Consider the following 25,162-nt stretch of genomic DNA (forward strand, 5'->3'; position numbering starts at 1 on the left):
CAGGCCGGACCAGTTAACAAACCGCGGAACTGGGCTGATGCCGGGTTTGCCCGCCCAGCCACGCCTACTAGAGTGAGCTGCAATCAGACCGTGGCGTGGCCCACTTATACCGGGTAAAGTAGCTCGGTTTATTCAGGGAGTTACCGAATAAATAACATTCAAACACAGTGGAACATTCCAAAATGCGTACAAATTTACTTGGGGAAAGTGTAAACTTATTTAAGTGCACATCGAATATATATTTTGTGGAAAAAAACAATTATGACCACGTCCCCTTCGCCATGGACGAGGGAAGGCAGGGGGGGTGGCTAGGAGGACGATCCGGTCCCAGGAAAATACGCAATCAGATGGAACCCAATCCGTGCCAATCCGTTCCAGGACTCGATCCGTGCCAATTCTTTACAGGACCCAATCTGTGTCAATTTTGTCCCAGGACCCGATCCGTGCCAATCCGTTCCAGGACCAGCCCAAGCACGGCTCAGGGTCCAGTTTTAATTGCCGTGTAAACACAGCGCAGGGGCTCCATGATAAGGCCACGTGTAATGAGGCTTTAATTTTCTGGCAGCACTTTAGTAAACATTTGGTCGATGCCTTTTAAGGCACCTGGCGGGGCGACGCTAAACAGAGGTTTGCCCTTTCCCCATTCTGCTTCCCTGGCCCCTGACGGAGCCCTTAATGCACGCGGGGGGACTGAATGCTGGACTCCCGTAGCGCTCCCACGATTGTGTTTGCTTCTCTTTCCCACCTGACATGCCAAATTAAACGCAGCCCCGCAGCGTGTTGTCCCACTTTCATAATTAATTTCCGCTTCAGAAGCACGCGGGGGGTGCCCTGGTTGGCGAACACTCCCCGAGGTCACCGGTTATCTCACGCCTCCACCCCCCTCCCCGCTGCTTGTGTCGCCCACTCAATCGCCGCACTGGAGAGCCGGGCCGTTAGTAGGATTGGCAGAGAGCTCGATGGGTCTCCTTTGAGAAGTGGTCGAGAATAACTCTTTTTTAATCATGTGGTGGCGATTATTTACGATAATCAACCGATCGCCCAGTAAATACGGAAAGTTGGGCCAACGGTTTTAACCACGTGCCAATGTTGTGGCCCAACGTTGCATGTTTACTGGGTGTAACTCTCATCGGTTGAAATCCATAAAGCGGAGCTTGGAACACATTACATTGAATTTATTTCCTGATTATAACCATCATTGATCTAAAGCTTTCGTGACTGCAGGAATTCATATTCTTTTGGGTCTTTCGGTAAAGTCGCGTAGATAGAAAAATAATAAAAAATATATATCACGACGTTTCGATCGCAACACGAGCAATCGTCATCAGGTGAAAACATATAGCGGGAGAGCTGCTGAGGCAGGAAAACATATTTTTCCTGCGGGAGACCCAAAGAATATAACTATTATAGTATGGAAGTTGTCACATGTTAGCTTATTTTGACCATTTCACAACATCCAAACCGATTCACTACATCATAATTGCATGTATTTGATGAAAAAAAAAATACAAAGGGTGTGTACATGATCACCCTTATTTGCAAGCAGCACAGGCTTTGTTGAAGGGACGTGTACACTTTCGTTCCACATCGTATCATCTCTTCCTACCTTGTTTTGCGTTTGTCATTTTGGCGACCTAGGTCACGCTTGCATATGAGACTCATACTTTATCGCTTGCGTTTTTACCAGGTTAAACAAGATGGCACGCACATCTGAAACCTCCAAACCATTTTTAATCACATAACCATGGGGCTTAATTTCAGCTGGGTCCATCAAGTTCGGCAACCGGGAACACGTTCTAAATCCGGCACACCACACCCAGTATTTCTCTCACCACGGCTGTGGCCACTCGCCACGCGCCTGCCCCAGCCTACCAGCTACTCGTAAAACAACCCGTAAGAATTTAAGCCCTGAATAAACTATGTTGAAAAATCGAAACGTCCAGGAACCGGGCCAAAGGGCTGGCCTTATTGTGAGTCTTCATGCATGTTCTCCCTGCGGTCATGGATTTTTCTCCGGATCCTCCGATTTCCCCTCCACATTTAGTAACATGTGTCTAGAGTGTTTGGCTGCTACACATTTCCACGCGATAAGCCACTTCGTTTAGCTATCATTCGCGATGGCCAGGTCACTCCCGAGAAGGAGCTACATACCCGGTGAAATAAATAAAAAATAGTCTTATAAGTGTTTTTGTTTAATGCAGGAAACTCTGGAGCAGACGCGACGCGCGCTCGAAGAGGAAAAGAAGCGCACGGTGGATCTGCTCGACTCCATCTTCCCAGGCGACGTGGCGCGCTGCCTCTGGCAGGGCCTCGCCATGCCCGCGCGCAAGTTCGACGACGTCACGGTGCTCTTCTCTGACATCGTCGGCTTCACGGCCATCTGCGCGCAGTGCACGCCACTGCAGGTCATTGGCATGCTCAACGCGCTCTACACCAGGTTCGACCACCAGTGCGGGCTGCTCGACATTTACAAGGTGAGGCGTGGGCAAAGCTGAACGGCTGGCGTGCTCGCGGTCACGGCGGCGAACAAAGATGGCCGCCGCATCGCGCGCGTTCAGATTGCGCTTCTGTGGCCGTCTGGAACGTTCTTCCTTCCGATATTAGGAAGCCACTGGAGCTATGCACTTTTAGAGGATCTAGATTTACAAACTAATTTCTTCAAAACTGCTTTTTGTGTTTAGGTTGCTGTTCTTCCCCCACAGCTCCTATTAGCACGGTTGGCTATATACTGTGCGAAAGAAGTTCAACATGCATACATATGAAGCGCAATCGTGTAGCGTTGTGGTAAATCATAGAGGTGATGACATCACTCAAGCGCCAGTGTCACTGCGTGGTTTGATGCAATTTACTTGCCAAAATTAAACAGTTTTGTTTCTTTCGATGATGGTTTGGCCCCACAGTTCGTGTATCACAATAAGAAAAATAACTGCTATAACCGAGGTAAATACCAACGGAGCGTTTGGCATCGGGTGTGTGTGGTGATAAACATGAAAGGGAAGGAATTTAATGTACAAAAGGGAGGCCTCCAACATTGTAAGAGCCCCAGGCCCCCATCAAACCAAATCCGGTCCTGGATGTGCCACATTAAACCGTTTGAGAAACTTTGCTGGCATAGGTTGCATAATGGTCAGAGCCCTAAGCATTGTGGTGTTGGTGGTGAACATATTTACAAGATGCACGGTGTTTGATGGAAGGGAACATGAGTTGTGTATTCTTTGCGGAGTAACAATAATGGCCTAAAATCCCGAGCATTCAAAATCGCAAATTGCTCCGTCATGAATCATCACCGGCTCCTCTTCCAGAAGCCATTTAAGTAAAAGAGGCAGTTAAGAAAGAAATTTTTGCTGACACGAATGTTACATCCATCCGCGCAAGCATTTAACGTGTACAATTCCCAGAGAATAGGGAGCGTGAGCGTTGCGATGATTAAACCGCAGTGACAGGTTTCAAGAGAGAGCCTGTTGCGCTTCATTAAATATGACTTCTCTACCCATGGCGATACGGTGTTCGAAATAGGGCCCCTTTCTTAACGCCTGCAACAAGGCTCGGCAAGACAAGCATGCAACACGTTGAACTGTGCAACACACCGAGCCCGCTGTGTCAACGTGGGCAGAAAACAGCTGTCGTGCCGGAGAATTGCAACGATAAAATAGCCACAGGCACCTTTGATTCATTCAACATAACCGCTGTCGTGTGACCTCCAACATTATTGCCAGAGTTTATCATTATTATTGTTAACCATGATCATCAGCCATCGCCAATCCACTGCTGGATGAAAGCCTTCCCAAGCCGTCACCATATCGCGTGATCGTGCCATTGAACGATCCACCTAGCAAGCTGACCACGAGCGTAGCAACGTTAAAATAGAAACAGGCAAACGTGCAGCCTTGTCATCGCTTGCTCGCGTCACCGCTGGCAGAACTGCATACCCTAGAGATAGCACAAGACAGCCACTGGCCTACTCTTCCACACTGGTCAGGCATCTTGGAAGAGGTGGTGGGAGTATCCACACTTTTCCCATTTGTACTGTTGACGAGCCCATTGTTTTAACTGCGACGCTGGGAGATCGAACTGGAGAGCTCTTAACCGGCTATTGTTGCACCGTGGCATTCCAGCCTCAATCGTTGTGTTGCGACTCATGTCGGCCAACACTTTAACGTGCCTTTGAAAAACTCTGCGTTATATGAAAGTTCAAGCAACGTACATATCACGTGATACAATGTTATCACGAATTGCATGAGTTGGTTTTTAGATGCATCTCAAAATTACCGTAATTGGGTTCCTGAAGAAGCTCCCAGAACGTGGTGTGAAACGTTGGACACCTTGCCGAACAAGGTTGCGGTACAACCCCGAAAACACATCCCAGATCTGCGCGGCACAACCGTGAAAACCTACGCGGTGGTAGAAATGAGAATCGATTCACCACTCCCGCTAATTTGGAAATGTCCTGCTGGCTTCGGCTGGGGAGAAAGATATTTGTAAAATGTTACACTCTGAGCTGATGATTGGAATGGTGGTGCGTTGGTTCACAGACTGCGCTTTGAACCTAGCAACCTGACTTGTGAGTTTGACTCCTGGCTTTGGCTAGCATCAGTGGGGGGCGATATATGCACCGGTCTTCACACCGAGCCTTGCCTGACACCCCAACCCTGCATAAACTCAGCATGGTGTGAAGTATGGTAAACCAACCCCTATGACTGGCACGGCATGGGGGCGGAGGGGCGGACCTTCGTGCATTATTTTAATGACAAAGGGCCGAAAGTTCGTTATTATACACTCATATCTGGCACGATCTCAGAAAGTGAAATTTCACTGTGTTATACCAGTGATTGAATTTCTAGTGAACCCACAGCTCTAAATTGGCCTTCGTGTTCACCCTCCCAGCTTGCTTGCTGATGATGTTTGCGTGGTTTTTATTTGAAGCTCCATTTCCAGATGGCTGAAACTCATTAAATGAATGCGCGGGACACAAAGGTGTCCTGTCTCTTTTGTAGTCTTGCAAGCTTCCATGGATCACGTGCACGTATCTCAGTTAAGGCCAGCACTCCAGAATTACTTTCAAGCTCGGGCTATGGTGTCACGAGATTATTATTATTATTTTCACAATGCGAAGTCACTTTGCGCGCACCCCTTGCAACCTTCGGTCCACGCGTGCGTGTATTTATAGATGAATGGATACGGTGGATACGGGTCTCTTTTTTGTTCGCCACCCCCCCTCCTCCTCCCCGCCCCCCCCGTACGGCACGCGTTGTCTTTCATTCTTCGGTGGATCGATGGCATACCGCGAGCCAGCGGACACTGGCTAATGGACCCAACGGCTGTCCCATCAGCGCTAAATAATTAGCAATTAGCGGGAGCAATGCGCACGCCGCTTTGCTCTGTCGCAGCAACGGAGAGGCCGCAGGGACGCATTCCGACCTCCATCATCAACCACGCGTTGCAACTCTCTGCCCGCGTAGGGCAGCACTATAACGCGGCTCTGACACAAATTCTTGCGCTTCTATATATTTTTTTTCCATCACTGAATAGTACGCGTAATTGCGTGTTCTATGAGCGTTAAAGGAACGTGTACGTAACGTGAATAAAATGCGAGGGAATTGTACGGTTTTCGTTTGAAGATGCATCTCAAGGTGTCTGTTGTCAGTGCTTGTCACCGGGCATTGTGAAGCCAGCACATCATCATGTCTTCAGGGTTGTTAAATACACTCATTTGCAATGCTTGGTAGAAGGTCAACACTAATCCTTTCCACACGAATGTGGAATCTCCACTCAAATTAGGCCAAAATATTCTAATACTGGGGGGTGCATTGGCTCTATCTTAGAAATGGCAAACATGTTGTGTTTTGTATTGGTTAGACCAACGGATTGTGAAGTATTGTACAATAATGAAATTATCCCTGGCCCAAATAATCACCAGGCTCGAACCTGCTTAGCTTCCAAGGTCACTCAATATTGAGTACTCAAAGGATGATATCATCGACTGTGAACCTAGCGATCTAAATTCAATTCCTAGCCACGGCTAATAGGAGTGGCGAGTGATATCTGAAACAGTCCTGCCCCCCCCCCGCCTGCCCCCCCCTCACCTTTCACCAGCCCCCACTGACAAAGTGTGACGAAGTATGGTCAAACAACAAATAAGACCGAAACGGCATGGGCCCTCATCCAGTAGTTTAATTAACAAAGCTCTGGCTGCTTACGTTGCGGTGTTCTAATTAAAAGTACGACGTGTGGACGGCGGTAACCCGTGACGTGTGTCCGCTGACCACGTGCTGCAACGGCAATAGCCGTCGTGCCGCTCCCGCTGAAACGAACTCGCGCCACCGCTGCGTTTGATTGTGATTGGCCCTCACCCGCCACGGGGCTTGTGACAATGACGTCACAGGAGGGGGGGTGGCCACGTGCAAGAAAATGGCAACAACGGCGAGCTAGTTTGCCCGCGACTGCCAAACGATTAGACCTCCTCCTCCCTCTTCCATAGAAAACTAAAAATACACGCGGCGTTCGAAAAAAAAACACACTCCACATGCTGCTCTGCGAATGGCCTCCCGAGCCTGCTGCTAATGCTGCCCTAGTTTGGAAGGGGGGGTGAGTCACTTAAGAGGGGAGGGATGTGAGACTGAGCTGACTGTGAGAGGTGCGACTCCGGAACACCTGAGGGACGTCGCGCTGTGCAGTAATTACGTGGCGTGGACACGTCTAAAGAGCTATGCGCTCCGGGGGGGATTTGAGTGTAACCCGTTATCACGATCGTGCGTACACCATTGTGGCCAAGCAATGAGAATTCTAGTGCTGTGACTGTGTACGGGTGACAGCCATTTTTTTTAGTCCACTGCTGGATGAGTGCCTCCCCAAGCAATAGTCTTAGGTTTTTCGGTAAAGTCACGTAGGTAAAAAAAAATAGAAATAATAATAGAAATAAAATAATAAATCACGACGTTTCGGAGGCAACACAAGTCTCCGTAATCAGGTGGGACCGTCACAGCTGTGACTTATTATTTTATTTCTATTATTATGTATATGACTTTTTATTTTTTACCTACGTGACTTTACCGAAAACCCTAAGAGTATGAATCCTTGCAGTCACGAAAGCTTCAAATCTAGAATCCCCAAGCAATGTTGGTCACGTGGGTTAATTGGCCATACTTCTCCAAGATGGTCGGTGCATGTTTGGTGAATTGAAGTCCCAGGACTGGCCCTGATATCACTCGCCACCACTGATGTTAGCCGTGGCTAGGAATTGAACTCGGCTTGCCGGGTGTAGATCGGAGCGCGCTATCGACTGCGCCGCAGCTCCACCCCAGCACTCTAATACAGGCCTTTGTAGTATCAGGTAAGAGCTCATGCACACAACATTGACTACACTGGCAGGGAATGCAAGATAAATTGTCCATGCCAGGAGGCGCCGCACTGACTCCAGAGGCATGCCTGTTACGCACATTCCTGATAGATATATTTTACATTTTCAATATGTATATATGCATCTAACGCACACAGATATGGTTTGGAATTTTCAGTAAAGCCTATTTTTGTTTGCTGGCAACTCGAGCATCCTGGCTGCTTTGTATTCACAGGCCACTTCCTACTCAGACACAATAGCCGAGATGCACATGCCCAGCCTCAGAGTTCAGTATTCTGCACCATATGTCTTAATTTGGTGCATCAAGCTTCAACGCCCAATGGCGTGCCGAGAAAATCAATGCGATAGCTCTCTGCGTTTTGCCGTTGTACCGCACGTCACTCGGCATGATGTCCGACGTTTCGCTCCATGTGATAGGAGCTTCTTCAGGAACACTGAAGAGCTATACGGTACAACCGCAGATACCTGATGCATGCCCCCGTGTCACATCAGAGGGGTTGATCCATTGCCGTGGCAGGCTCGATACGTCGGCACGCATCTGCACACAGCCTTCGCGTATCACCATTAATTATAGAGCAAGTAAATTTGTACAGCTGCGATATGTGAAACTGTCTTTTTTTATCGTGCCTCTTGAATAACAATAAGGTGCGCGGTTGCAGTAAAACCCAGGGCTTGAGATTTTACAGAGATGGAATTAATTGCTTTGAGCCGTTGGTCATCATTCAAGTCCATTCCAGTGGCATTTCACTTCAGATTTTTCCACCAGCCTTATAGCAGGCTGGTACCCCGAGCATTATGTAGCTGGTGAAAGCTATTGAACAGTTATTTAAAGTACTTCAAAATGCTTGGCAAATAAAGCGCTGTTTTCTTATTTGCAAACTCATGTTAAGAGTGCAAGTATACATTCGCACAGCCGGTGTGGCCCTCTCTCGATATCACGTTTCTCTTTCAGATCACGTCTTTTGTAATAGAACAAGGGTAAGGGTTTGCATTCCTTTATTAATCAACCATTTTTCGGTGTATTTTTAGCTTCTATTTCTGGAATTCAGTTTCATGCAAAGACGAAACCGCGCATTCTTAATGAAATTTTCACAGCTAATTTCCAGCGTCTGCATCTATCACGTGCAAGAAAGCATTGCCGTGTGCGTAATGTCCTTATTAATGTTGCCAACCTTTTCTTTGTTCTGCATGCTGACAAATTGTTCTTGTAAATATGTTTTTTTCATAAATAAATTTAGCATTATTACCCACGGCTCCGAGAGCTGCCTGACAAATCAGCGCAGGTTGCACATATTACCGAGTGCCAAAAAAAAAACCACTGGCACGTATCTTGCCAAACTCCGGCTCGCGGCATTAATATGACTCAACTCATGTGGCGATGCTCCAGCTAAGAGGTGACGCAGAGCTGAAGTCGAAACAAAGCAAGTAGTGAACTGCAGAACATGTAGCTTTAGTTGTAAGCAGTCTTTAATGCAGACAAGAGCTCGTTGAGACTGCGCATCTCTTTTGCGAGGTACACCGAGATCTTGAAAATGTAACACATTAAACGTGTTCATTAAAGGGTTAAAAACATGAGGGCATATGCTATGGAACAAAAGCAATTGTGTTCATAATGTGACAACAATCCATTTTATTGGGAAGTAAGAGTGTGTAAACGTATATTCAAAGCTGCTGGGTAGTTAATCTAAAAAAATTGAAGTTGTGGATAATTACTAAGGCCCCTTGAAACATGTCACCTGCCTCCCTGCAAGCCACGTGCAACGTGACGTGGCTGATGATGCCAATGATGTCACCAAACCCCAGCCATTACATCCCAACCAGCGGCACACATGGGAAGCAGAGCAAGTGCACCGATGGCCGTTGAGTTATCGATTATTTGAAGAATCTTACAGTCAAACTCTACCGCTGAGCGCCTGTGAACAAAAACCCGTGCGGCGTTTACGCATGTTAAGTTTCAACGACGTTGCAATGTGACTACACAATGCGATGCTGTCGCCCAAGTCTGTGACGCGTAGAATTGTGTCAAACAATCATTGGCCCGTGGGAGAAACACCCGGCTTACATAGGAGGCCAGTTGAGGATTCGTCGACGTCTCCAATATATCTGCGGCGCAACTACTGCTCTAGCTCGGAGATTTGCGAATGTGTTGCGCGGGCACGCTATTTTTGTCCGCGAGTCGATGCATGCTTGCACGAGCACGCGGCGGTGACTGCTCACGCCCACGCACGTCAGGCCCACCCGGTGAGCCTCGTCGCTTGGCCCCTGTCGAGTAATTGACGGGACACGCCGCTGACAATCGCCGTGGCGTTGTTGGGAGGCCTGTCCGCGCTTGAACAGCTGCCTGACGGGCACGCACGCGCGCACATGGGGTTAACGGACACGCCTAGAACGCAGGAGGCCGTGGGTTCAATCCCGACCCTGGCGCCTGTTGTGTATTTGGAGTTTCCGTGTTTCTCTCCTCGTGGTCGCGTGGATTTTTCTCTGGGTTCCTCAGGTGTTTCCCTCCACGTTTAGAAAGGTGCATTTAGAGTACTTAGCTGCTATAAATTTCCACGTGATAAGCCACTTCGTAGCGCGATCATTTGTGGCCAGGTCGTTTCTGAAAAACAGCGATATAGCTCAGTGGGCCTTGCCTCGTAAAATTGTAATAATTTTAGTTTAATTTGATGATGACGACGGCGATAATGCTGACGGCGTTCTGTAAATAAACTGAGCGCGAGATGTCCACAGCAAATATGACTGACCGATTAATTTATTATATTATTATTCCGAGATATTTATTTTGCTAAATAATAATGCAGATTTGATCGTTTTACTTTGCAGCCAAATTGGGTTCGGGTGATTGGATCATACATGGTGTGAGAACACCTTCGCAAAGTGAAAGGTTAATGAAGGTACCACAGCCATGTGGGAAATTCTCGAGTTGCAATGTTTGACACCATTGCCCTGTATTTCCAGCACACAGCCGTGGGCAATGTTCAGCTCTTGTTTGCTGACGTGGATCTTGGATACTAGTGACTGTTCGTGTCAGGAAACTTTACAGCATGTTGATGGGATGGTGAAACAATCCCCCCAACGACCAACTTGGTACCGGAAGAGAGACATTCATCCAGCAGTGGATGGACAAAGGTCTGTAAATGACTATTAATCATTGCAAATTACCAGCCGGCGTGCAGATGATGGAGTAGTGCTGTTTGCTGGATGTCATGAATGTCTGGCCACGGTTGCAATTGCAGTCTCGCACCGTGTGCAGTGCCCTGCCCCTGTCCGCCAGGCCCAACAAATCTAAATTAGTTTTACCACCTACAAGGTACACAAACCCGGGATATGTCATGGGAAGAATAATATCTCAAAATGCCAGAAGAGGGGAGAGCTCACATGTAAAATGAAACCCACAGCTCTATCTGAGTGGCACGCACGGACACACGGGTCATCTTGAATGAGGCATTGTTACAAAACAGACTTTAATGTCCCAGCAGCTTTGTCAAATACGCGGACGATCATGGGAACACCACAAGTGGAAGCTATGCATAACAATACTTTGATTGATTAATATTGGTGCTTAAGCTCACAATTTACATGATCAGCCCCTCTTGTCAATCTTTTGATGGATGAGGATCTCTCTGCCACACTTCACCGCACTGGTCAGTGCGAATTCGTGAAGGAGGGGAGCATAGATGTGGGAGCATAGTACAGTACAACAGTGGATCTTGCTGTGCTGCCCTTTTCCAGCCCCACCACGTGGCCACATTGCGCTACATTGAGAAGGGGCACCGTACCGCGACAACCCGGAGAGGGTGGCGACCCGAGCGGTAACGCGTCCTATTGAACGAACGAGTGGTTCCACCGCGCGGTGCGAGCGTGCAGGTGGAGACGATCGGAGACGCGTACTGCGTGGCGGGCGGTCTGCACAAGCCGAGCGCGGAGCACGCCCAGCGGGTGGCCTGGATGGCCCTGCGCATGATCGACCTGGCGCAGAAGGTGCTCACGCCCGACGGAGAGCCCATCAAGGTGGGATTTTTCAACTCTGCCTGGAGTCCCACCAGCCACACTTCCACCATGCCCACCAGAGACAAAGATCCCTCCCCCCCCCCCGTGTAGCCTTAACAGACTGTTGGGGCAAGTCCTGTTAGAGAGTAGCACCTATGAAGGCCGGCACGGCACACGAGGGGGTGGGCGGCCAGCACTGCACGTGGCAGCCTTTGTCTCCCCCAGTGGTGATGTTTACACAGCGCACCAGGTACTCATTTGAGGCTGTGGCGACCTAGGGGAGGCCGGTTCAGATAATCGTCGCTGGTTTGTAGCGCAACGCGCTAACCGCTAGGCCACTACGCCACCACGCCACCACGCCCCCACTACCACCACGCCCCCACTACCACCCAATGCAACGACCCCCCTCCCCTCCCAGCTTTCTCTCGTCCCTGTAGCTTACACAGGCTGTTGGGGCAATCACTATTAGCGAGCAACAACCACCACCACCTCTCCCTTGCGATGCGATGTACAGCTGTGAAGGTCACGAAATCCGGGCACTGTAGCAAATCAAGCTGATCTCAGAGGCCACGTGAACTGCAGGTTGAAGCAGCTCTGCTGGGGCATGGGAGAGCTATTAACTCTTTTGAGTGCTGGTGATGCGACAAGTGGGGTTTAATTCCACCTGGGCCTGGTCTGGGTTGATGACCCCCGGGAAAATACATCTGTCTGCACCCGGCACACCACGTCCCGTATAGCTGTGCCTGTGACTACTAAGGCACGTGTCACCTCCAGGCTACCAGGCACTCTGAGAATATTCTGTCATGAATCACGCCTTGGTGATAATACGACAACGGGGCAATGCACGGTGCTCTCACTGGCAAGCTGGGCAATATTTAATCAATCGATGGATTTTTCGTTCGCTCATTGGTTAAAACAATGGTGGTGGTGTATTTGACCTTGCATTAACCTTGACGAAGACTACCGTTATGTCACAAAGACGAGCGTTGAAAATGTGCCGATGTTGCGAGTGGATTGCTCCGGCGCACAATTCCTTCGAGTGCAAAGCTCTCGGTCGTTGAAGAGTTAACCTACAGGTGAGTGCACGGGCGCGAGTGCACCCTATTTATATGTGGAGACGGCGCCCAGCCGGTGTGTGATTACGTTGGGATTTGAGTCATTGTGGGGATGGGGTGGGGGAGGCTATTGGGCTTTAAAGGGGTCTGAACAGCCAATGACCAACCCAATTTCAATTGTTGTCAAATCAACTCCACAGCAATAATTATATACAAGGTGCTTTAAATAAATGTTAACACTTCTGATAATCTTCTTGGTTCTTTCGGTAAAGTCACGTAGAAGGGAAATAATAAAATAATAAAAATTAAACATAATGCCCTAATCCACAGATGGGTGGGGTCATCTTGAAGTGGCTGAAGATCCATTCTCGTCTTGTCTGTTTATTCTTGGACGAGTCACCTTGTGTTCCGAAATAGAGGTTTTTTGGGGGGGTTAGATCGCATGAATATAAATGTGTCGTTAAATCCGCCACCACCCGACACGGCCAATTATAGTAACGCTTGTCACGTACACAAAACACGTCAATTAGTTATTATTTCAGCACACCAGTATGTTGGAGAATGAACTCACAGCATTTATAATTTGCTCTCCAAAACACCGGGGTGCTGAACTAGTAACAAACTGGCCTTTTTTGTTTACTTGACAAACCTTACTAATTGGCTGCGTCGGGTGGTGGTGGTGGTGGGTTTAACGACACATTTATATTTGCGCGATCTAACCCAAAAAACCTCTCATGGATAATATTGGTCGCAAAAGCGTACCACTACATGTTAAACCCACCTTGTGTTTCATTCGTGATATTATCCCAGCCTTGGCATGCCTAAGAGGAGGGACCCAAAGTGGCAGAAAATTCATCCCATCGTTGTTCGGCATGGGTAATGCGATCTGCCACAAAATGCCCTTTACGTCACCTCGATCGAGACAATTCCGCTGTGTTTAATTTGAATTTCCCTTTCATTTCGGGGGGTATCGACAGCAGAGTCATTCTCCCATCTCTGCTGTGAGTTTAATTCCCAGCCGTGGCTAACATCAGTGGCGAGTAATACTGGTAGGAACGAAGTGGACCAGACCACCAATAGATTAATGTGTCCGTCCGTCCGTCCGACTGTCCGTCTGTCCGACAAGATGGCCGCACGCTCCCCCTGCGATCCGTGAACTAAATGAACTAAACAAGATGGCCGTCGCATCCGGCCCAGCCAATGACATCACCTGTTGCAATCCTTGCTCTGTGGGCGCGCGGGTCAGTGGGGAGGGGGGTGAGGACGTCATCGCTCACCCCCCATGCACAAATCATTTTCTTTTTAACTCCTCTATACCCGGTCGATATCCCTGTACCGGTATTAGTATTATTCCTACCAGCCCACCCCGCAGGGTCCTGTTATATTGTAATATCTTGGCCGTTTCTTGGGATTGCCAGCTATGACCCTGAACCCCAACCCACACTAATCAGCACGGTGGCATGTGGTCAAACAACCGCCCGTGACTGGAGGCCTTAAACCAGCTGTGGATTGACATCGGGCTGTACATTATTATTATTATACAGAATGGCCCAAAGGGAAGGACACAGAGTCTCTGTATATATTTTAACATCATATGTGGATATTTCATTTGTTTTAACAATGTTAACACTGACTTCCATTAACATTAATACATGCATGAATTCTCTTTTGAAATGAATGTAGGACTTTTTTTAAAAAAGATTACAGCGGCCTTGTTTGCAATCATAAAAACTAATTGAACTCGTTCATCTTGAGTAAATTTTCTTTCCATATGTATGTCATCTGAAAAGGAAGACGAAAATAGATATTAATCATGATAATATGTAAAATATGAACTTGAAGAATGAACAATAAAAATGTTTCATGCCCGTATTAAAATATATAAAATAGCCCGATGTACGCTGGCTTTTTGGCCACCGTGTATTAAACTGAAACGAAACTAAAACAATGTTTCATTTGACCAGGTAAGGCCCACTGAGCTATGTAGCTCAACCAAGTGGCTTATCACGTGGAAAGTTATAGCAGCCAAATACTCTAAACGCACGTTTCTAAAATGTGGAGGAAAAAACCAGAGGACCTGGAGAAAAATCCATGCGACCAAGGGGAGAACACGCAAACTCCAAATATGCAGGCGTCACGGTCGGGATAGAACCCACAATCTCCCGCATACCAGGCAAGGGAGTTAATATTCGCCACGCCAAAGTACCAAAAAACTGTCTGTGCACAACACAGTTTTGGCTTTTTCCATTGCACAGCCATGTAATTTTGTCTTTCAATTAAAAAGTGCTGCTTTCATATCACATTTTTCCTGCACGTGTGGAGACGGCAGAGTGGAGTTAGTAGGGGAGGAGGGGGTCGGCGGAATAGGCGGGGGGTGTAGAGGAAAAATGTGTAAACGGAGCTTGGCACACGCGAAGTTTCATCATCGCCTGCGCCTAAATTCGAATCCTGTTCATCTTGTGGTTCTTTCGGTAAAGCCACGTAGAATGGAAATAATAAAATAATAAAAAATAAAACATAATAAAATAATTCTCACGACGTTTCGGCCACAACGCAAGTAGCCGTCCTCAGACTCTGTTTCCTCGACAGACCTGTTCTCCACCCGAGGACGGCTACTTGCGTTGTGGCCGAAACGTCGTGAGAATTATTTTATTATGTTTTATGTTTTATTATTTTATTATTTCCATTCTACGTGATGAATCGCTGCAGTCACCGAAGCTTTAACTCGAAATCGAATCCTGTTCTCGCGCTCACCGTTCCCACGGGAATGCTCCGGAGTCCGTGGCGGACGCTACCGCGCAACAGCCTTGGCACGCTGCTATGAATGATTGAGAAAGCGTGAAGGTGTATTAGCTGCGAGTGCTCGCCCGGCCAGGAGGTCTCCAAGGGGGTTCGCAAAGAGGCCGGGCGCGCACTCCTCCATCGCTGCGGCGGAGCGCGAGGCGGTGACGCGTCTCCAACGCAGCGCCCCCCACCAACCCCCCCCCCACCACCACCACCGCACAGCCGAGGGATCGAGCGCCACGCGCGTCGCGAACGCACAAACACGCGGCACCAACTTCTTGGTTCTTTCGGTAAAGTCACGTAGAAGGGAAGTAATAAAATAATAAAAATAAAACATAATAAAATAATTCTCACGACGTTTCGGCCACAACGCAAGCAGCCGTCCTCTTGCGTTGTGGCCGAAACGTCGTGAGAATTATTTTATTATGTTTTTTTATTTTATTACTTCCCTTCTACGTGACTTTACCGAAAGAACCAAGAAGATGAATCCCTGCTGTCATGAAAGCTTTCAATCGAAATTACGCCGAGCCAAATATAACGACGGGGGACGCTGCGTTCGGTGCGTTGGGGAATGACACATCACGCGCGAAAACATGACGTGGTTTTAGGTTTTTTTTTTGTTTTCTGACATGGAAACGTGCGTTATGCTTTGGGCACGCGACGCGTTGAGGTGCACGGCGCAGAATACTTCTTCCTGTAACACGTTACGCTCTTTACCTCCCTCTCATTGTTCGTGCAAATTCTGGTCATCCATCCCATCAGCATCGAACAAAGACGGTCACTGCATTGCGTCCTTTCCGATGCGCTTCTGCGGCCGTCTGGAACACTCCTTTCGATATCAGGAAGCCGCTGGAGCTGTGCACGTTTAAATCTAGATTGAAAACTCATTTCTTTACAACTGCGTTCGTTGTGTTTAGTTTGTTGTTCTTCCCCCGCACCTCCGATTAGCACGGTTGGCTACGTACGGCACGAAAGAAGTTCAACTTTAGTCTCAGAACTGCATATCCGTGAAATTAAGTGAAAATCAAAGTGAAATGCTGCAGGGATATTGTTTTGCGTAGCTGTTGGCGATTGGGTTAAGACCATCAACTCGCTATGTTTGTGAAGCTGGTTTAATCACAGGTGGCTGAAACATGGAATGGAACCCGGCTTAGCAGGGGGTGCTGACTCGGCTACTGTGGATTTCTATAGCCCTGCCCAGGGATTTTAGATGGGTTTTTTACGCGTATATACAAATGTAGACTCATCGTTTTTTCTTCCGTGAAATAAAAGGAATTACGTATATGGGTTAATTTGTATAATTACTTTCATGTCATCTTCCAGGGCTCAATTAATACTTTGCAACAATTTGTAATCATTAATTGATGGTGATGATAGCTGTGGTGGTGGTGACAATGGTGATGATCTGGTTAAGCTGTTAAGGGAAAATATATTTAAGTTTTCTTTGAAAACCCATCTCTTAAAAGTGTCTTTCCCTCTTTAGATTGGTCGGTGCGCTGGTTCTGGTTTTGTTTCCTGCTTTCCATGCATTGTGCATTGGGATCCTAGGATGGAATTTCGCAATTTAAATTTTAATTATTATTATGATTTTGCCATAAAGCTATAATTGTGTTATTGACATCCTCCACCACTACTATGGTGCAGGGCTGTGCATAATGCACCACGACCACGGCTAACATCGGTGGCGAGCGATATCTGAACCTGCCCTCGCCCCGTACGTATGTATCTTGAACTTCTTTCACACAGTACATAGCCAACCTCGCAAATTGGAGGTACGCCATCCTGCCCAACCCGCACTGACCAACATGGTGAAGTATCTTGACTTAAAGCTTTCGTGACTGCAGGAATTCATATTATGTGGGTCTTTCGGTAAAGTCACGTAGATAGACAAAAATAATGAAAAATAATTTTAAAAAATATCACGACGTTTCGATCGCAACACAAGCGATTATCATCAGGAAACAATGATGACGACCGCTTGTGTTGCGATCAAAACGTCGTGATATTTTTATTATTATTATTTTTTCTTTTTCTTTTTCTACCTACGTGACTTTACTGAAAGACCCAAACAATATGGTGAAGTATGGTCAAATAACCCCCCACGACTGACGTGGCGCGGGGAGGCCTTCACCCAACAGCGGATTGACAAAGGGCTTTCAACTAATTGAGGACATTTCAAGACTGCCCGTTAAAAACAACGTTCTTGTTCTAAGCACCAGCAATGGATACGCACTATCCCACCAACTGGTTGTCGCAGGTGATGGGTAAATCACAAGGAGGTGATGCAACACTGCGTCCCTAACTCGCACACGTGCCCCGGCCGTCCCTCAGATGCGGATCGGGCTGCACTCGGGTCCCGTGCTGGCCGGCGTGGTCGGGGTCAACATGCCGCGCTACTGCCTCTTCGGGAACAACGTGGCACTCGCAAACCGATTCGAGGCCGGCAGCCTCCCGTGCCGCGTGAACGTCAGCCCCACGACGCACCGGTGAGCGAGCCTGGGAGGGGTCCCTGCCGTCTCAGTCCCGTGAAGTGCAATGTGGAGATAATTTAAAGCATGCCGGTCACGCAGGTTTGTCTTCGTGGTCGTGCTGTGTGGCTGTCTGATGGTTTTTTTAATCCTTTATATTAAGTTCACTCGCTTGCTTGCTTGCTTGCGCGCTTACGACCGTGCAAATCTTTCGGTCGTTTTTTAACCCACTTCCCGTGATCCAATCAAGCTGACATTTTGCACACAGACTCGTTGTGCGTGACAATTTATTTTCGTGAAAAATTTTTGCAAAAAATTTTTCACGAAAATAAATTGTCACTTTTAGGAAAAAACAAAATTTCATATTTAATTTAAAATACCAATGTGATAAAAATGAAACTCTTACTCAAGAAAAACAGAAATTAATAATAAAATAAAACCTATGCCACGCATATAAAGGATTTATAGTGAAAAACTTTGTTTTTACGAGTTAATATTTTTCTTTCTTGTGTGGGAGTGCTCTCCCATCGTGTGCACGCATTGGTGAGTTTGCTCCGGGCACTCCAGCTTACTCCCAGGCGAAGCAAAAAAAACCGAAACGTGGCCCGGCGTACCACCAGAGAGCCGAGCCCAAAACGGAACCAGCAACAGCGGCAGCAGCCGGCAACGCTCTATGATTAAGAGGGAAAGGAGTAGCTCAATTCGGTCCCTTAAACGTGATGGCAAACAACACGCGGTACAAGCCGACAACACATCGGAGATTTATAAAATTATTTTTTTAAAGCATATTTCGGTTATTTTTTTCCTTTTTGTTTTCCATTTGCACTCTGTGCATCATGTCATGAGAAATAGAAGGAATTTGTGAAGTTCACAGAGCAGTGCGCCCAATGTGTCAGAGAATGGCTGCAGAAGAGATGGTTTTATAAGACCTCTCACTAAAAATCCTTCAAGCGATCTTTTCATCGTTTACACAGTCACGGTTGCATTTCACCACACACTCTACTGTGAGATAGGATTGTCGCATGATAGTAAAATCAACATTTGTCACTTCTTAGAGCTGTAAATCAGTCAAATTAAGTGCATTACCCAATGTAACGTGATGGATTTCGTACAGCAATTGGTGACTGGGTAAAAACCATCAACTTGCTTAAACTTGGAGTTGAAATCTGGGCAAGTGGCTGCCTAGATTTTAACCCAGGACCTCAGCAGTGTGCCACCAAGTACCCTGACCTCTGAGCCACTCCGACCTTTTGTTTGATCTCATCAAATGAGCAAAGATATTGAAGTTTTGGAAATTAGATGGCCAGGGAGGGTTCCAGAGTCCAGCAGTACGAGGAGAGGACAATCCCACATCCTATAATAAGATAGTTGAGCAAAATGTCGATGAGAGAAATTGTTCAATTGAGTAAAAATCAGTCGTCACGACTGCATCTCATCAATGTCGGGGATACCTTTGCCATGAAGAAAACACTTCATGGCAAAGAGCGATAGAATGAGGGAAAGCAGAAGACCATCCCCGGTGTGGCCCGGCTTCACCAATGTCATAATCAGTTATGGTCTATCCACTGCTGGATGCAGGCCTCCCCACTCCATCGCTATTCCTTGTGGTCCTGTGATGACACAATCCATCTCGCTCCTGCGCATGAGCTAATCTGCTTTTTGTCTTTGCTTTTTTGTACTTCCCCCACACCTCCGATTAGCACGGCTGGTTATGCATGGTGCGAAAGAAGTTCCACATTCCTACGTACAACCTAATTGCTCATTCTCCACAGTGGTCGTCCCGTCGGGCATGTTCCCTGCTTCAGCCGGCATTCCATCGCCAGTCTTGTCGATCTGCTGCCATCCCTTCTGGTGATGTGTCCTGGGCAAGCCCACTCGCTCTTATTCACTAGCCAAACGTGAACTCTCTAATTATGTGTTTGTTCTTAAATCAAAGTGTTCCTGCAGTTTGTCTCTCTGAAATTCCCATCATGCACCTCTCCACGCTGCTTTACATATGTTCAGCCTTGGTTCTATCTTCTTTCTCAGTGTCCAGGTTTACGATTCGTATGTCATAGCAGGCACTCTACAAGTAATACTAATCATGGCATTTGATTATCCAGGCGTCACAGAGTCATGAGAATTTTTTCACGAGGGTCCTTTTAAATGTGGATGTTTGGTCAATTGCATTCATTGGTGCTTGGATTCATTGATTACATATTACGTACGCTCGCTTTTCTGCAAGCAGTCCCTCGTATCATCTTACGGAAAAAAACCCATCGTCGTTATTTACAAAACCAAAAACCTTCGACGGGCATATTAAGAATCACAGGGGCCCCGAAGCGTAAACTGAAGCGCGTCCTCACAAACCGCGCTCACGCACGAAGCGCCACGGAGTGACCCCCGCCGCTTCCACCGCTGCACTTGCTGCCGCTGTTGTCAAAAGGCTCCTGAGCGGTGACGACGGCTTCCGCTTCACTCCACGGTCGCGGCGAGAGCTTCCAGCAAACTTTCCCGGCGACGTGCCGGGCATCTGCTACTTCCTCGACTCGTACGAGCCCGCGGCGTCGCACGGCCCTCACTGTGGGCCACCCAACAAGGGCGGAGGCGGCGGTGGCGATGGTGACGGCGGTGACAGTGGTGATGGTGGCGGTGACAACGGTGGCGGTGGTGACGGCGGTGGTGATGGTGGCGGTGACAGCGGTGATGGCGGTGGCGGTGATGGTGGCGTCGGTGATGGTGGCGGTGGTGGCGGTGGCGGTGATGGTGGCGGTGACAGTGGTGATGGCGGTGGTGATTGCGGTGCTGGCGGCGGTGGCAGCGGTGATGGTGGCGGTGACAGCGCTAATGGTGGAGACGGCGGCGGTGGCGGCGGTGATGGTGGCGGCGGTGATGGTGGCGGCCGTGATGGTGGCGGCCGTGAAGGTGGCGGCCGTGATGGTGGCGGTGGTGGAGGCGATGATGGTGGCGGCGGTGATGGTGGCGGAGGTGATGGTGGCGGCGGTGATGGTGGCGGCGGTGATGGTGGCGGCGGTGATGGTGGCGGCGGTGGTGGTGGCGGCGGTGATGATGGTGGTGATGGTGGCGGCGGTGATGGTGGCGGTGATGGTGGCGGTGGTGGCGGTGACAGCGGTAATGGTGGAGACAGCGGCGGTGGCTGCGGTGATGGTGGCGGAGGTGATGGTGGCGGCAGTGATGGCGGCAGCGACGTCACCGACAGACCACCCGCTGAGCACTCCTCCCACACCGCTCTTGCCGCCGACCCACTCGGGGCGGTGGGAAGTCCGCGAGGCGACGAAGCCCTGGGAAACCTGGATGGTAATATTGGTGGTGATGGTGGCACAGACGGTGCATCTGCCAGCCTTCTCACTCACTCAACCCTTTGCACCTCCGATTAGCACGGTTGGCTACGTTCGGTGGGAAAGAAGTTCAACATACGTGCGTAAACACCCAGATCTGTCCCGTGACCCCTCCTGTCGGTGAGCCTTGGACACTTCGCGTGGCCTCAAAGTGCACCTGGCATGGCACAAGCGCCGTGGTGACGCCACCGCCACTTAGAGGCGATTGTTGATGTCGGTGGTGGTGATGGCGCAGATGGAGCCGGTGGAGCCGGTGGTGGCACGGCCAGGGCTTGTGCCGGCTAGTGTGGTGGTGGGTGCTGTGGCGAGACGGCCGGTATTCTTGTGGAGATTCCAGAATTCGGAAGCTGAGGCGATGCTCAAGAAAGCCGACTCAGAACCCACGGCACGGACTGCTGACTCCACGCTCTGGAAAAGAAACATGTAGGCACAAAACGCTTATTGTCGGTCGTTTTCTTTTTTTAATGGTTTAAACGCCTTCATGAAACGCTTCTTCCAAGCTTGCCGCAAAATGCCTGTTGCATCACACCGCGCGGTCTGTCCTTGGCAAGCTTTTACTTCCCGTCAGCCAAATTGTTTCGGTGAACAATGCCATCGTGGTGATAGGTTTTGAGACTGGGATAATAGGAATGCAAATCCGCACATGTGTTACTTTATTGATCAACGTGATTTGCCCGTGTCACTACGTGCCTCTCCTTCATAACAAGGCCGATGATGTATCAGCACTCGCGCTCGACAGACACTCACCACTCACGCGCTCGCTCGCTCGCTCACCTTAGACCAACTCGCCAAACGCAGCATCTCACCAGACACTCGCCACTCATCACGCACCACACATTTAAGACACCAACCAGACACTAACCACTCACAGCAGACACCGACACGAACCAAAAACTCACCATGGACTGCACACTCACCACTTACCGGACACTCAACGTGAGGCTCACCACTCACCAGATACTCGCCCGGTACAATTTACCAGACACCCCACGCTCACCAATCCACATGCACCACGTGACACTTGGAAGCGTTCCGCGTGATTAATGAGGGTGGGTGGACATTAACTTTTCAATATGTTCGTATTGTTTACAATGCGTGTCACTTATATAATTGTCCAAATTCTACATTACGCAACTGCTAGATAGAGACAAGGTTTAACATGAAGTTGAATTTTGCGAGCTATGAACTCATTGTTACCTTCTCAAATCGTGTTGACTTTTTTTGCTGGTCAATTATAATGAGTGGCAGTGTGGATGCAGCATACCATGCATGTATCACCATTGATTACACTTCTCACGTCCAATCCATAGCGCAGTGTTTGTGCTTTTAGAAGGGGAACTCCAGTTTGTTTCTTTGAAGCACTATTCCTTTTGGCTTAAAATCCATTTCGGGTTTCCATTTCCACCAATACAAATTTCAGCGCTTCGGGGAAATGCAGACGACGATCATTGGATGTTAAAATGTGTATCAAAAAGCGTTGATACATTAAAGAGACATTTTTATAGACACACAATAGTAAGGATTTATAAGCACAAGGCTATATAAAGCACACGTGTGTGGACATTATAGTCCTTGCAATATGACTTGGAATAATAATACAAGCGCTACTAATAAAAATGCCCAGACGTAATAACTTCTTTGAACAAATTAATATTCATTTTAAAACTCACTTTATTTATTAACATCATTTTGCGCTGCAGTTCCTTGAGACATTTGAACGTACGCGCGAGTGCGCCATTCGTTCTATTTAAATTCCCACGCGAGATCATTTAACACTAAATGCTAATAAAGTAAAGTGATGCTCTTTTGCAGATTTGAAAGCAGTCTAAGCAAATATTCTTTGCTCCACACATGTAAGCAATGCGCTGTCTCCATTAACTGCAGCCACTAACCCAAGATTTATCATCATCGTCATCGTCAGCCACGGTCTATCCACTGCCAGATGAAGGCCTCCCAATTGCCGTAACTGGTTCCGTAATGCCACGATCCATCTTGCTCCTGAGCGCGAGCTTATCTCATCATCTCATCGTTCGATCTCCGTGAGTGCTCTCTGACCGACGTTCCGCCACCGGTCTCGTCCGAGCGACGTGTCCTGCCCAGCATTTGTGTTCATTGCCTGATGCACGTGTCCTTATCCACGTCTCGCATTCCAGAATTATACCGTAGACTATTACAGCGGCACCTTTGCTATTTTTAGAAACAAAGTAAGAATTATTCAAATGGTATTAATGCAAAAACTGCACAAGATTCTGCTCTCTGGCAGAGGATATATTGGATGATATGTAATTAATGGACAGGAAATCCATTCCTCCATGTAATATACACTTCTTTACAGCCCATCAGACTTCTGGCCTTCCGAACTAATGATTTCCAGCAGCGCTGATTAAACAGGCGAACTCTGATCCAGTTTTGACCTTCAGCGCCTCGCGTCAGCAGAGTCGGGCTTCTTAAACACCTGCCGTTGCAGTTTGACCGAAAGCAATCTGGAAATGCTGATATATTAGCGTATATACCGTGGCTCACACACAAGCCACAGTCAAGGTTAATACCAGACGGTCATCAACACGAATACAAATACTTCTTAAACTAATTGGACTTTTTTTTTGTGCCACACACCATTGACAGAGAGTTGAGGTCACGGCATTAAATTGGAATATGTTGACCTCGTGTCAGCGCATGTCCATCATTAAGCCCAATAAATTGCGATTTGAATAAGCAGCTTAACAGCGACGAACCCGCGGCCGGCCAAGACACGTCCAGCGGGACTACGTCGCTTGAACGCCTGGGAACTCCCCAGGAAGAGCTGGAGGCTGTCGCCAGGGAACGGGAGGTGTTGTCCGCCACTACTCAACACGCTGCCGCCGCGACCCTCAGCCGGGGCAAGCGGATTGAGAAACGAACGAACGAGAAATCAGCTTAACAGCGACATTTCTTAGTTAAACCGTTGCGTTACATATTTGGCATACGATTGCATTGCAGAGCAGCTGGGGCTATGAATCTTCATGAAAACGAGTTGAGGGGGGGGGGTACGGTGGAATTTTTCTTTTTAAGTGAGAGACGTTTTGACCCTCGCGAGAAAATCGTAGTTATCTTAAGTCTTGAAATATCGCCACTGTTGCGGGAGGCTTGCATAAAGATGGACCCCACAGAGCGGAAGAGGAGGTCACGTGTGCAGCTTGTCTCGTAAAATAACAATCGAACTAATTCGTCATCCGAGTGGAAATGCACGTCTCTCGCGTTAGTTGCCGCGCGATCCGACTGCTGATTTGTTACGGCGGATCGGCAAGAAGAGAAAAAAAGATTCTCGCAGGAGAATCGAATCGCTCCGTGGAAAACCAATTTCTTTTGAACCGCTTATTGTGTTTAGTTGTCCATTTTTTTGATCACTGGCAATTTATCAAGAGTGGCATGCAACTCCAAACCATGAATGCGTCATTTAACAGGACCAAATTTTCAGGGTTTTTTTTGTATATAATCATAATTTTGCGCTGCAGAGGAAACTCGCGGCTAAACCCCGGCATTGTTGTGTTTAGTTTGTCTTTTCCGCGCACCTCCGATTAGCACGCTTTGCTACGCACGGTGCGAAAGAAGTTCAGCATACAGACATACAATCGGCATTGGCCATTGCCGGGTAAAACCTGGCCTGGCTGTTACGATGAATGGAGTGGAGTTTGTGTGTATGAAGTGCTCTGTGTCCTACGTACAGGGTACCTTTACAAGCACGACACGTCACTCGATGTCCCGTTGCAAAGCTTGCGCAGCAGAGTGGACAATTTGATATCTTTTGGGGGGATGGTGTTTTGTATATATGTTTAAAAAAAAAGAATCCCAAGGAGAGGGAAAAAAATGTGGATGTGAATGAAAACTGATCATTGCGATCGTTTCCTCAAGACTAACAGGGTCTCGTAATTAGTTGACATTAAAATTCAGCGCCTCAATTAATATCGTGCTGGATGAAGGGCTTCCCGTGCGACAGAGGTCGCAGACGGGTTTTGATTCCTTACCCGGCTACCCGTACCCGTACCCGGCCGCACCAGGGTCGCAAATGGGTACCCGTACCCGTACCCGGCTGCACCAGGGTCGCAAATGGGTACCCGTACCCGTACCCGTACCCGGCCGCACCAGGGTCGCAAATGGGTACCCGTACCCGTACCCGGCCGGGTACGGGTA

The 25,162-nt window shown here is 48.2% G+C and overlaps 1 protein-coding gene across 1 annotated transcript in view; it reads left to right on the forward strand.

The window, feature by feature from the left end:
- Positions 1-23,912, forward strand: part of GUCY1A2 (guanylate cyclase 1 soluble subunit alpha 2) — a 46,347-nt gene extending 22,435 nt beyond the window's left edge. The window contains exons 8-13 of the mRNA XM_078602696.1: positions 2,202-2,474; positions 11,225-11,368; positions 17,518-17,672; positions 20,080-20,606; positions 20,764-20,951; positions 23,712-23,912. Coding sequence (XP_078458822.1) covers positions 2,202-2,474; positions 11,225-11,368; positions 17,518-17,672; positions 20,080-20,606; positions 20,764-20,951; positions 23,712-23,912 — 1,488 coding nt within the window. The remainder of the gene's footprint in view (positions 1-2,201; positions 2,475-11,224; positions 11,369-17,517; positions 17,673-20,079; positions 20,607-20,763; positions 20,952-23,711) is intronic.
- Positions 23,913-25,162: the final 1,250 nt, after the last annotated feature.

Source organism: Lampetra planeri, chromosome 19, assembly GCF_965212315.1.
Source record: "Lampetra planeri chromosome 19, kcLamPlan1.2.h2, whole genome shotgun sequence".
NCBI lineage: Eukaryota > Metazoa > Chordata > Hyperoartia > Petromyzontiformes > Petromyzontidae > Lampetra > Lampetra planeri.